The 13,751-nt window shown below is 56.6% G+C and overlaps 1 protein-coding gene across 1 annotated transcript; it reads left to right on the top strand.

Moving 5' to 3' along the window:
- Nucleotides 1-272: 272 nt before the first annotated feature.
- Nucleotides 273-9,336, top strand: DLL4 (delta like canonical Notch ligand 4). Its single transcript, XM_019725458.2, has 11 exons — nucleotides 273-668; nucleotides 776-1,045; nucleotides 1,570-1,627; nucleotides 2,435-2,701; nucleotides 3,157-3,217; nucleotides 3,299-3,429; nucleotides 4,920-5,089; nucleotides 5,273-5,492; nucleotides 6,639-7,341; nucleotides 7,796-7,904; nucleotides 8,435-9,336. Exons 1-11 carry the CDS (start codon nucleotides 603-605, stop codon nucleotides 8,438-8,440), a joined length of 2,061 nt encoding a protein of 686 aa, XP_019581017.1. The 5' UTR covers nucleotides 273-602; the 3' UTR covers nucleotides 8,441-9,336.
- The last annotated feature ends 4,415 nt before the right edge of the window (nucleotides 9,337-13,751 follow it).

Here is a 13,751-nt window from a genome sequence, read left to right as displayed (position 1 = left end):
GCGCGAAACCCCACGATTGCGGAGAACTGGTCATCTCGGCACGCGCAGAGCTGGGGGACCCAGGGGCTGAAAGCAGCACTGAGGGGCGGGGACCTGTGCCTGACTGGTTGGCGGGGAGGGGGGATGGCGGGGCGGAGGCCCCCTCCCGGCGACGCTAGGGCTGTAGCAGCTAGAGGCCGGGAGGGGAGGGGAGAGTGACCATGAGTCTGAGTGACAGGCAGCGAGGACAGGAGCCAATATATATAAGGAAGGCTCCCGAGCGCGCAGGTTTCAGTAGCGGCGCTGAGCGCAGGCTGAGAACACGAGGCCAAGAGCCGCAGCTCAAGCCGCCTCCAGTGCACTGTACCCAGGCACTAGCCGGCTTGCAGTCCCAGGATTAGCCCGAGGACACTTCCTAAGCGCGGCCGCCGCCCAGCCGCCCTCACCTGGATTACCTACCACGGCAATTTGAGTGGAGCTAGCGAGAAGGCGAAGCGGGAGGAAAGCCACGAGCGGCGCCTGGCTTTTCAGAGACTCCTCCGGCGGGTGGACACACGGCGAAGCGGCGTCCCGAACTGAGCCAGCTTCAGGGCGGGCGGGTGGAGAGAGCGACGCTCCAGGGAATGGCAGCCGCGTCCCGTAGCGCCTCTGTTTGGGCGCTACTGTTGCTGGTGGCACTTTGGCAGCAGGTAATGTCCCGCGCCCCCTCCGCCCCTCCCGCCGCTCTCTGGGCCTGAACCCCGCGTTCGCCGAGCTGACGGCTCCCCTCCCTCCTTCCCTCGTCCCTGTGCAATAGCGCGCGACGGGCTCCGGAGTCTTCCAGCTGCATCTGCAGGAGTTTGCCAACGAGCGCGGTGTACTGGCCAGCGGGCGGCCGTGCGAATCCGGCTGCCGGACCTTCTTTCGCGTCTGCCTTAAGCACTTCCAGGCGGTCGTCTCACCCGGGCCCTGCACCTTCGGCAGCGTCTCCACACCTGTGTTGGGCACCAACTCCTTCGCGGTCGGGGACGACAGTAGCGGCGGGGGACGCAACCCTCTCCAATTGCCTTTCAATTTCACCTGGCCGGTGAGCACAGCCTGGGCGCATTGGGAGGTCACGAAAGCCGAGAGAAGGCGGCTCCCTGGGACCAAAGCCTTCTCCCCAGACTTCCTCGCTCCAAAACAAAACAGCAAAACAAAACAAAACAAAACAAAAAAGGATCTCTTCCGATCCTTTCTTTCCGACTCTCTCATGAGAGGGACCTCATCCTCGGAAAGGCTCTCACCAGTCTCCCTCTTCCCAGTTCTACGCCCTTTCTTCTCTCAGCTCTTGGGATACTATTTTCATCACCTACCACCCCGGCGCGTCCCCCACCTCCGGATGGCTCTCGCGTACATTCCCCCATCCTTCAACCCTCGTCTACCCGGGGTTCTCCTTTCGCCTTCCCTGCTCGCGCGCGATGCTGCACGCAGACTCGTTGTGTTGACCCGGGCGCAGTAACTGTATCCTGCAATTAGATTAATTAAACAGGCTGCCGCAAGGCATCCCCACCTCCCCCCTGATCATCTCTCTATCTCTGTCTTCCCCCGCCCCCTCCTTTCGCTTCCCAGGGTACCTTCTCACTCATCATCGAAGCTTGGCACGCGCCGGGAGACGACCTGCGGCCAGGTGAGTAGCTCTCTCCACCGCCACAGGGGGGCGACACAGCTCAGCGCCGAAAGAGTTAACCCGTAATAAATAATAGGCGGGGGAAGTGCGGGGTGGGGGGTGGGGTGCAGGACGCGTAGTTGGGCCCGGAGCTGCGCCCCGCGCTGGACGCTCGGATTCCGCCCGCTGCCTGGACTCTGAGCACAATTGCGTTTCCTGCGGGTTATTTTTGGCGTGGGAACGTGGGGAGCACGGCGGTGAGAAAAGGCCGAAGCTGCCAGCGCCGCTGACGGGCCCCTTCCTGTATTTTACACCTTTCGCGAATTCCGCTCCTTTGGAAAGGGAATAATGGCTTTGGGATGTTGTTCTGACACAGAGGAAAAGGATATTTCAGCAGCACAACAATTCTCACTTTGAAAAGGAAAAAGAAAAGCATTACCCATCTCTGAGGGCAGAACCCCTGAATGGGCACCAGAGGACCCCTTGCTCCCGGGGTCTTCCCCAGCATAGAGAGCTGTTCTTTTTTTCATTTTTTTATTCTGTGTTTTTGGTGTGTTTTTTTCCATTTTGACCTCTTTTCCTCTTTCCCCTGCCTATCTGCCTCCAGAACTCTGGGATATCTTAACATCCTTCTATTGTCCCCCTTTTGAATGATATCAGGCCACTTGCAGATGCACACACACAGGGAAGCTAAGCAATGGGACCCTTGGGTTCCTCTGGCCTGTGCTTGCTGGCAGGGGGTAATCTGAACAACTGGTTTGATCCATCAGTTGTTGGCACCCTCCGGGATTCGCTGCCTTTCCTTGACCTGGCCCTCTGCCCCTTCAGAGGCCATGCCACCGAACGCACTCATCAGCAAGATCACCATCCAGGGCTCCCTAGCTGTGGGCCAGAACTGGTTACTGGATGAGCAGACCGGCCCTCTCCCAACAAGACTGCGCTATTCTTACCGGGTCATCTGCAGTGACAACTACTATGGGGACAGCTGCTCACGCCTGTGCAAGAAGCGCAATGACCACTTCGGCCACTACGTGTGCCAGCCAGATGGCAGCCTGTCCTGCCTGCCCGGCTGGACTGGGGAGTACTGCGAACAGCGTAAGCAGCCAAGCTCCCTCCTTCCGTCTGCCTTGGGGTTGATGGGGGTGGTGGTGGTGGGCCCTGAGCAAAAGCAAAAAAAAAGAAAAAGTGGCAAAGGTGGCATCTTCTCACCACAGCCTGCTTCCCTCACAGCGCATGTCTGGGCTGCCCACTGGCTGGGCCTTAGGAACAGCTGGAGATGCTTAAGACAGTTTGGGCTCAGACCTGTTTCCTTGGTGCCCCTCCCCATTGTGCCAAAGCCCACAAGGACCCTGTTATTGCATTCCATTTAGCCTGGATTCTCCTTCCTTGTGCCTCTATTTTCCTTTAAGACACCCATGGCTCCTCTGGGAGGCCAGGAGTGGGAAGTGAACCCAGGAGAGCGGGGGCCACCCCCAGGGCCAAGAGAGGACAAATAGGGCTTCAGAGTTGTTGGTTTCCCAGCCTCACTCAGCCCTGTTTTCTTTCCTCAGCTGTTTGTCTTTCTGGTTGTCATGAACAGAATGGCTACTGCAGCAAGCCAGCAGAGTGCATGTAAGTAAGGGACCGGAAGTGGTAGGGGGCTCATCCCCTAGCCAGGCCCTCAGCTCACCCTCAGCCTCTCTTGTTCCACAGCTGCCGTCCAGGCTGGCAGGGCCGCCTATGCAATGAATGCATCCCCCACAATGGCTGTCGCCATGGCACCTGCAGTACCCCCTGGCAATGTACCTGTGATGAGGGCTGGGGAGGCCTATTCTGTGACCAAGGTGAGTCAGGGGAAAGAGGCTGCAAAGGGGATGGGAGAGATGAGCAAGGAGTGGGAGCCAGAATTATCACCTGTACCCTTCTTACTTGGTGACTACTGAGCAGGCTTTCCCATTATCCTTCAAGGAGCTTGGGACTTTCAAGGGTCTTTACAACTAGCCTAGAATACGATGGTGGGTCCTTCTTCCTCAGGTGCTGGGGAGGCAGGGTGGCTGCAGAAGCCAGGAGGGTGACAAGTTGGCAGCCTGGAGATTGCACTCATATTATAAATTCCAGTAAAGCCAAAGAGAGAGGGATGCCGAGCTCAGTTCCTCTTTCTACCTCAGTTACCTATTAACCCCCTAAGTGTTTGCTTACCTGCCGGGGCTGTTTGAGCAGCTCTCCCCTAAACAGCTGTCTGGTGGGGTGTGCCCACCAGCTGCCTAGAGGCTGTGTGAGCTAGGCCTCTGGGTGGAGTGACATCTAACTGACTTCTCCATGTGGACAGAAACAGCCTCCCTGTTCATTCCTAGTTGCACTTGCCAGGCAGCTGCCTGAGTCCACACTGTGTCTTCCTGGTGTTTGACGAGGCTGGTCACTCTCCTGGCTATACCGGGGTCTGCCAGCCCCCAGTGTGGGGGAGGGCGCTTTTATCTCCTTCATTCTGGGAGCCAGCTGCAGCATGTGCCTCCCATTTTCAGGGTCAAATGGAGTGGCTGCTGCCATGGAAACACCAGCACAAGCCTGGATAGGGTGGGCAGGGGCTTGCCAGGATAGAAAGAACTTGCCTAGGCTCTGACTCGCTGGCAACAAGGGGCTTGGAATTCAGCCCCTGTATTCTTTGTGCTTGTGTGTTGCTTTCTCCCCTCCCCCCACACACACACCTGGTCCCTGCCCATTCTCTTTCCTCTGCCCACATTTGCTCCCAGGTGACACAGTCATCTACTCATCATATGCAAACACAGCCCTCACAGTCCCTATATTTGCTCTGTCTGGTTTTCCCTCCCTGTCCTTCCCAAATAAGGAAACAAATATTTATACTTTGAAATGCCCTCATAACGAATTCCCCTTTTCAAAATACCTGGTCCCTACCTATAGTGGCTCTCACCTCCTCTCTACCATTTCTTCCTGTTAAAGTGTTATCCCTCCTTCCAGGGTTACTCAGCTGCCCCTCTTCCACGAAGCCTTTTCTGACTTCCTTCTCAACACGTAGCTTTGCCATCCACTCCTCTTCCTTACCTTCATTCTACCCTGCCTGCCTGTGTTTGTGAGCTTCCCGGGCAGGCAGTTAGTTGTTCATCTGTATTTTTCAACTTTGATTTGCTGCACTGGTCAGATGTGATTCAAGGTGCTTCATATACATGATTTCACTGGGGGAGGAGGAAGGGTGTTGGGCCTGGAGGACTGTGTTGAGGCGTCTGGGCCAAACATGGGCAGTGAACTTGCACTACAAGGAGTCTGAAGATGGGGACAATTCTCGCTCTGCTCAGCTGGTTGGTTCCTGTCTCTGCAGACCTCAACTATTGCACCCACCACTCCCCATGCAAGAATGGGGCAACGTGCTCCAACAGTGGGCAGCGGAGCTACACCTGCACTTGTCGCCCCGGCTACACTGGTGTGGACTGTGAGCTGAAGCTCAGCGAGTGTGACAGCAACCCCTGTCGCAATGGAGGCAGCTGTAAGGTGAGGTCCAGACCAGCAAAGGCAGGCAGAGATCTGGTTAGATGGTGTCTTATTGTCCCCACCCCAGGTGGCCCATGGATATGCAGCCATGGGCAAGCATTGTGGGTGGTTGGGGCCTAACCCCCAGCCATGCAATCCTGCCACCCAGGGTCTGACTTTGGCCCCTTTCTGGTCTCTCTCCAGGACAAAGAGGATGGCTACCACTGCCTGTGTCCCCCAGGCTACTATGGCACACACTGCGAACATAGCACCTTGAGCTGTGCCGACTCCCCTTGCTTCAATGGGGGATCCTGCCATGAGCGCAACCAGGGGGCCAGCTATGCTTGCGAATGCCCCCCCAACTTCACTGGCTCTAACTGCGAGAAGAAAGTGGACAGGTGTACCAGTAACCCATGTGCCAATGGTGCGTCTTGTTGCCTTACTAACCTGGTATAACAGCCCTGGGGACAAGAGAGCCTTCTGGAGAGGGAGGTCAGGAGAGGAGAGAGGCCTTGCCTGTAACTCTGGGCAGGATGCGATGGGTCCCCATCTATTCTGGATGGTGAAGAGCTTGCTTGATCAGCTGCGTGGCTCTGAAAGAGGAGCAGGTTGGCAGTGGGTGCCCCCTCTGTGGCTCCCATTCCTATTCCCATGTCAGAGCTATGAGCTGCTGTGGTGGCCTCTGACCCTCCCCAGGACGTCCTGGGCTGGAGAGAGGGACGTTGGAGGCCTTGTGTCCCTCCTTGAGGGAGGCTGGTGCGGTCAGAGCTCTGCTCCTGAAGGCCTCGCATTGCCCCACGGCCATGTGGAGCCTGGTATGGCACAAGGCATCTAGAATGTTCAGCATCTTTTGGGATGCAAACCATGCTGGTTGTCTTCGTCTCCTTGGCCTCCTGGTGACCCACCTTGAGGCAGGCGAACAGCACCATGCAAGAGAGGAGCCTCAGGGGTTGGAGAGGGGTTAGAAGGGCTGAGAAGGCGTCTGCTCTCTGGCTAATCACTTAGTTAACTCCCTTGGAACCAGTTTCTTTATCACTGAATGGGAAATATACGTGTCCGCTGTCTTGCATGTGGTTTCAAAGATTAAATGAAACAATGATAATTACATTTATTTGAGCATTTACTGTATGTGCTCCTGCCCTCATGCATCATTTCCTCTAACCCTCAGAGATCTCCTATGGAGGGGATAGCATTGTACTCCAATTTAACAAATGAGGAAACTGAGGCTTAGAAATAAGGTAAAGCAACAGGTGTCAAATCCCCAGCTAGAGACAGCTGAGATTCAAACCCAAGCAAATCTGTCTGATTCTACTGTAAAGCTCTGTGCGATGCTAGTAATTTTTATACATGAGCCCACAGAGGCGTAGTGACCAGGGTCACCTCAACGCCAGGTCTCCTGACTCTTCGTGCAGTGCGCTTTGTAGTGGGACCGGTAAATGCTGGCTGCATTCATGGAGGCGTAAGGACCTGAGTTTAAGGACCTGAGCTTGTTCCTGGGATGGAGCACTCACCCTCTGCACCAGAGGAGTTCCCAGGCCATTGCTGACTTGTGCCCTGTGTGTACCCACAGGGGGCCAGTGCCTGAATCGAGGTCCAAACCGCATATGCCGCTGCCGTCCTGGATTCACAGGCACCCACTGTGAACTCCACATCAGCGACTGTGCCCGCAACCCTTGTGCCCATGGCGGCACCTGCCATGACCTGGAGAATGGGCTTGTGTGCACCTGCCCTGCTGGCTTCTCTGGCCGTCGTTGTGAGGTGCGGACGCCCAGTGACGCCTGTGCCTCGGGACCCTGCTTCAATGGGGCCACCTGCTACACTGGCCTCTCCCCGGAAAATTACGTCTGCAACTGCCCCTATGGCTTTGTGGGCAGCCGCTGCAAATTCCCTGCGAGCATGCCACCCAGCTTCCCCTGGGTGGCTGTCTCCCTGGGTGTGGGGCTGGTGGTGGTGTTGGTGCTGCTGGGCATGGTGGCAGTGGCTGTGCGGCAGCTGCGGCTTCGGCGGCCGGACGACGGCAGCAGGGAGGCTATGAACAACGTGTCGGACTTCCAGAAGGACAACCTCATCCCCGCTGCCCAGCTCAAGAACACAAACCAGAAGAAGGAGCTAGAAGTGGACTGTGGCCTGGACAAGTCCAACTGTGGCAAACAGCAGAACCACACATTGGACTATAATCTGGCCCCAGGGCCCCTGGGGCGGGGGGCCCTGCTGGGGAAGTATTCCCACAGCGACAAGACCTTAGGGGAGAAGGCGCCACTGCGGTTACACAGGTGAGCAGCACCCGGAGGCCCAGGGCCGGGCCACAGACCCGTGTGCTACTGCCGGGGCTGCCCCCGGGCAAGCTACTGCTTTTAAGCAAGTGAGGTTTTGCTACTGATCTTCCAATAGGATTTCTGCCAGGGTTTTTTTTTTTTTGTCCCTCATTCATTCATTCACAAATGTCAAGTGTCCACACTATGCCATTCCACGGCATGGCTTGCCTCTAATGGTAATGCTGGATTTGCCAGGCCTGAGACCCTCTGGGAAGGGTGGGGTCCTATGGCTCTCTTAGGGACCTATTCCTAACTGCCGCCCAGGCTAGCACTGGGCATCCCCAGTCCCTGCGTCTCCCCCAGAGCCACTTGTGCCAGTGCCCTTTGGCTCTCCAGGGTCCAGTTAGTGATCCCACCCTCCCCCAGCCCTCTCCCCATCCCTCCCTCAGCGACCTGTCTTGTGTTCCCTCAGTGAAAAGCCAGAGTGTCGGATATCAGCGATATGCTCCCCCAGGGACTCTGTGTACCAGTCTGTGTGTTTGATATCAGAGGAGAGAAACGAATGTATCATTGCCACAGAGGTGAGTGCTGGGCTCACCTGCCCTCCCAGCATGTCCCCTCCTACCTTTCGGGAATGGGAAAGTGGCCTGGTTACTCTTGGCCCCAGGGGCCACTCTGAGGTGGGTCAGGACCCTTCCTGGGCAGGCCAAGTTCATTGGCTCTCGGGTCCCTGCTGGCCTTGTTGCCGCAGAGGGTGTGAAACAGGAGCTGTGCTGGTGAGCCGGACCTGGTCTCTTCCTGCTGTGTTAGTGCCGGGCTGGGCGGCTGTGGCACCTGGCCAGCTCCCAGGCACTGCTTCCCAGCTGCTGGTGGGTGACCATGGTCACCTTGTGCCCCTCCTGCCCCTTCTCCCTGGCTTTGTCCCCTGGCGCACCTTATGAGCACAGACTCCCAGGCGTGTGTGTGTGGGCTGACGACCGGGGAGGGCTGCCCTACTTTCCCTTCATCCCACCTGCCCCATTATCTTCTCCCAGGAAGGCCCAGGGCAGCCATGGAGGGGGGGCTTGTACCCCAAGGTAACCCACTAACCTACTCTCCACATGCTCCCCAGGTATAAGGCAGGAGCTCCCAGGACATCCCAGCTTTGCCCAGCAGCTAGACCTTCCTTCTGCATTGTTTACATTGCATCCTGGATGGGACATTTTTAATATGCAACGTGCTGCTCTCAGGAGGAAGAGGGAATGGCATGAACTGGACAGACTGTGAACTTGCCAAGAGATGCAGTACCTTCCACACTTTCGGGTGTCTATCTGGCATCAGATTGGCCGCCACACCAGCCAGGGAAACAGAGGAGAGGAGAGGTGCCACTTGGACCTGCCTTGCCAGCGGTGGCCTTCAGAGGGTTCTTTTGGGGCTCTGGCCTATTTTCCAGAGGAAGTGGCCATGGCCCTGTGGGGCCTGGAGCTGCTGTGGCCTCCACTGGCATCTGTGTTTCCAAAAGTGCCTTTGGCCCAGGCTCCACATTGACAGCTGGGTCCAAATCAGAGAGGAGAGAGGAGGCCAGTAAGGGCAGGGCCATCTGTGGGTGAGGAAACCACTGGGTGCGGCTCTTGGCAGGAGTTGCCCTGCAGGTGAGGTAAGCGCCCAAAGCAGGAGGAGCACTTTCTGCCCCAGGCCTCCAACTACTGCATGTGGGTCTTGCTCATGACACAACCCAGCCTCTCCTCGCCCAGGCCCTCTGGGCAAGGATGTTGGTAAGCCTTACCTGGCTTCCACAGCCTGCAGCCTTGGGTATCTCTGGGCTCCTGTGAGCAGACAGGTAGAGGGCCAGCCAGGGGTGCCAGGCCTAAGTGGGGAGCTCAGGGCAGTGATGTTGGAAATTCCAGTGAGAGAGAAATGGGGTGTTGTCATCACCTAGGCCCATTCCTATGGCCCTGAGCCTGGGCTCTGCCCATGCCCACTACTGCCCCCAGCTGATCTTCAGAAATCAATAATATGAGTTTTTATTTTGTTTGTTTTTTGTAGTTTATTTTGGAGTCTAGTATTTCGATAATTTAAGAATCTGAAGCACTGACCTTTCTACATTTTATAACATTATTTTGTATATAATGTGTATTTATAATATGGAACAGATGTGTACAGGAATTTATTACTTCTTGGGTTCTGTCTTTGTGATGGCTGCGTAGGAATCCTCTCCCTGTCCTCTCTGACGCCCCTTCTCATATTGATGCCAGCTGTTCCACAAGGACCCCTGGGACCTGTGCATGCACTTGGGCTTGGCCTCTGTGCTCCAGGCTCTTGTCCACTTCCAGTCCTTGGGGAGCCTGGCCTCGCCCATCTAGTCCTCAGCCTCGGCCAGCCTTCCCTGCCTCATAGTTGGAGGCTGGCTGTGGCTCCCCATTCCCCTTCTGCTCCCACCATTCCTTGGGGGATACGCCCCCTGGCCTGAATCTACCCCCCTTTTCTCTCCTCAAGTCTGACAAAGCTTGTGGGCTCCTGAGTCAACTTGGGGGATACAGAAATTTGGGAGATGGGGACAATCATGCCTGTTTTCCTCTTTTCAAAAGATTCTCTTGTTGGAGAATGGCGTCTCTGAACCATGATGATACCTGGGTCCTTCCTCCTGCCAATTTTAGATGGGCTGGCACCCTACTCTCTTTTCAGCCCCAGTAGGGCACTGGTCTTCAGAGCAGGGGATTTGCCTTGGGTTTGTTCTCCTTGCAGCTGGGTACCTGGTTTGCCCAGAGCTGCCCGAGTTTATTGAAGATGGAAGGGAGGGGAGGAGGGGGCGATGGCCTTCCCTGTGTCCAGGTTTCTCTGGCCGAGGCACTAATGAGGGAGTTTCCAGTCTCAGCTTCATGCCTTGCTTCCTCTAAGGTGAAAGATGGTCCTAAGCTGCCACAGTCCTCTCTCTACAGCCACAGACATAACCCATGGAGAGCAAATGATGAAAAGGAAAAAAAAAAAAAGCCATTGACAAAAAGCTGAGTGGAAGCTCCCAGCTCTCAGCCTGTCCACAGTAAGGCAAAATAGACTCACCAGATGCTCCCAGTGGAGTCCAGATATGCAGTGCTACTTGCCACCTTTTTCCTCTTTCTCCCTGACACACAGCTTGCCCGCCCCTGATCTGGGTGCTTATCGCAGAGACATGGAAGCCAGAGACCTAGGCTCATCACACTCCCTGCACACACGGGCTCCACGTCTTGCTCATTCCTCCCTGTTCCCCTTGCTGCACACACAGGGTATCAAACAGGAAAGCATTCAGGGAACTGTTCCCACAGCCTGAGCCGGCAGCAGGGGGAAGAACAACACGACCTCACTCTTCCTGCCCAAAATGAAACAGGAAAGCAGCTCCCGGGCCCTGGGGGGGTGGGGGGAACTGGGTTGGGACACGAAGGCGAGATGACGAGGCTCCCATGTGGGGACAGGTAGGACACCCGCAGGCCTGCACGTCCATGGCACCAGGCCGTGCTGGACTGCACGCGCAGCCAGCCTCTCAGGGAAGAGCCCTGGAGAGGAGCTGGCTGGCGAAACACACTCATCGGCTCTAATACCCTAGACAGAGAATGGGATTCATGTGTGGACTTGGTCTGGGCAGCTCCAACCTGTGGCTCATGCCAGGCTCCACCACTAGTGACATGGCAGAAGCTGGACAAGGCACTTGGGTGTGAACAGGACATAGTTGAAGCCCTCCTCTCCCCAGGATTTCCAGGAGGTCACTCCCTGAGGGTCCAGCCCCTTCTCATAGGTAAGGTCCCCAAGACTTTTCTGACAGTGTCCAGGTGCACAGGTGAGGTCCCAGGCATGGCAGAAACAAGGCCAGGTGATAGCTCTAGACTCACTGAAGTGTTTTCCATGGCTTAGCAAATGCCCACGTGTAATCCGTATGGGTATTTCACAAGAGAAGTCAGAGTTCAGCACTTAACAGCCTGTAGGCAGTGTGTACTGCCTACAGGGTAAGTCTGACCCCACCGTGACCTCCATCCAGCTCTGAAGACAGCTGCTTTTCCAGGGCCCACTGGCTGGGAACCACCTGGATATCACTGTGGGGAGGTGAGTCACAGAGAGGCTGTAAAGAAGGAAGGAATGCCTTTATCCTGCTTGCTCAACTGGGGTCCCCTCTGCTGCCTCAGGGCCACAGTCAACTGGCTAGGGTGTAGGAAAAAAGGACAGTGTCTCCTACCTCCCCCCAATCCAGGCTAGACAAGGCCACCAAACGTAGGTCGTATGGATGCTCCACCCACGACGGGGACCCGCAGGCCTCTCCCCTCCTCTCCGCGTGGGTCCCCAGGATCTGTGGACCCAGCCCTCCGCCCCCACGTGGTCTGATGTATTCCGGGAAAGGGATGGAAGTGATTCACTTAGGGAACTGTGACTGTCCCTTCCCGGGGATAGGATGCGCCTGCGAGGTCCTAGCAGCCTTCCCTAGTTGGCCGCGCCCTACCTCGCGCCCAAGGCGCACAGTTCAGCCCCGTGGCCCGGCCGGATCACGTTGGGTACCGAGCCTTGAGCGAGGCGGAAGAGGCAGGTGCGGCGCGCTGACCCGGTCAGCCCTCCACCTGCCGCAGCCGCCGGGCGCCCCGGAGGTCCCAGGCTCCCCGCCCCCCGCGCTCTTTGTTACAGCCCGACTTCCTGTTTGCCGCCTCCCGACCCCGGCTCATTTCCCGGGCGGGGAAGCCGCCGAAGGCCGCGAGTTTCTCGGAGACTACCCCTCCCACTCGGCTCCGCCTCCCGCACCCCCGAATCCCGCCCCGGTCCTGGGAGCCGGCCGGGCCGCAGTGAAGGCGTCCGGGCTGTGCACCAGAGGGCGCTGCGAGGCCATCGGGGCTGCGCACCGATGGGGGCCGCCGGCCCCTCCAGACCTCGGGTCAGCCCTTCTCTGTCCTGGGGCCCATGGTACCAGCCAGGGAGCGGCAGCTGGATGCGAATTCAGTTTTTTTCCTTGTCGCGCCGAGCTCCCTCCAGGTCTCGCATCTCTAAGCCGAGTAAACTCGAGGACGCTTTTCCCTAAATACACCTCAGGGTGTCCAGAGAGTCCGGGTCCTTTCACGTATCCTGAGTCATCGCAGCAGCCAGCTCTCTCCCCACCTCCAGATTTCAGTTCTCCGGGCATCCCTGGCCTCTGGCATCCTGAATAGAAGGGAATGGGGACGGGCTGGAGAGGGCACCGGTTTTGAGTGGGTGACTGAAGCTCCCTGCCAGCGCCACCTCTCATTACCAGGTGACCTGGGACAGGTCCATTTCTTCATTCCCTCCCCACTGTTTGAGCACCCTTCATATGCCAGGCACTGGCGATAAAACATGGTCACTACCCAAGGAAACTAACCATCCAGTTAAGTATCTTTAACCTCTCAGACGATAATATCTCTTGCACATTACTATGAGGTTGAAATGAGTTAGTATTTGAAAATATTCGTGAGTAATGAGTTCTTCCACTGGTGGGTTAAGTCTTCTCAAGCTATGCTAGCAAACCACAGCATGGGCGTGGGCTGGAAAGGAGCTTAGAGTCTGGCTGGATGGACCCAGCAGTAGCCCTAAGACCAGGGAGGCAGCAAAGAGGCAGCTGAGATCCCAGGCTGCCTCCACCATTGCTTCCTTTTGTGTCCCTGTCTTTAAGGAACACCACTAATCTAGGTCAACTTCCTCTGCCATGGGAAGTAGTGGAAGGAAGATCCTGGATGTGGGAAGAGACAACAGGACCCCAAGTCCTCAAGAGTCCCCTTCCCCTTGAAGATCTACCACAAGTGGCTTTTGCCATCTTTTCCTGGCTTCCCAGGCCCTGCACCCTATAACACTCAGGCCCAGAGTGAGCTCAGTCTATTCCTTTCATCCCAAAGACCCCCTGAAGCCATGACACAGGGTCCAAAAAGCCAGCTGAGGCTATGGCCAGATGCAAGGTAACTGGTATCGCAGAAGTCTGGATTTAGCGACAGGGTGGTTAGCTTGGGGCCCAAGACACTGTGTCATGGTTTCCCTGCAGGGCAGAGCCGAAGCCCTGCCAGGCCTAGCCTGCCTGTCTGTCTTCAGTGATCCCTCCTCCTGGCTCAGGTTGGGTACCACTTGGCTTGTCCGAGGATTGATGTCCCTTTTCCACAGTGGCAGACTTCTGGGCCAGGCCCATCATACTAGGCCCGGTCTGTTCAGTTTCACCTCCATCAGTGACTCCCTTCACTCAGTGCTTCCTCTTCTGTCTCTCTGATAAAAGCGATCTAAAAGGTTTTGGGATCTACTTCCCATTCCCATTCTTGGAGAATGGTGTCCCAGCTGCTTTCATTTAAGGGGCTTCACTTCCTTGGCTCTCGTGGGCCTCAGAGTCTTCCCCCACAGTTAGGACCCTTTCGAGCAGTCATACTTCTCCACATGGGCTGTTTTTCTAGGGTTCTCTCCCAAAGCCAAGTTCTCCCATTCTGTAGCATTTCCATGGGGTC

The sequence above is a fragment of the Rhinolophus sinicus genome, linkage group LG03 (assembly GCF_036562045.2).
Source record: "Rhinolophus sinicus isolate RSC01 linkage group LG03, ASM3656204v1, whole genome shotgun sequence".
NCBI lineage: Eukaryota > Metazoa > Chordata > Mammalia > Chiroptera > Rhinolophidae > Rhinolophus > Rhinolophus sinicus.
This window is presented reverse-complemented; position numbering and strand designations above follow the sequence as displayed.

Coding starts and splice junctions, on each gene's coding strand:
- DLL4 (XM_019725458.2), top strand. CDS start 603: ATGGCAGCCGCGTCCCGTAGCGCCTCTGTTTGGGCGCTACTGTTGCTG. Junction 669..775: donor TGGTGGCACTTTGGCAGCAG/GTAATGTCCCGC, acceptor CCTGTGCAATAG/CGCGCGACGGGCTCCGGAGT. Junction 5,493..6,638: donor CAGTAACCCATGTGCCAATG/GTGCGTCTTGTT, acceptor GTGTACCCACAG/GGGGCCAGTGCCTGAATCGA.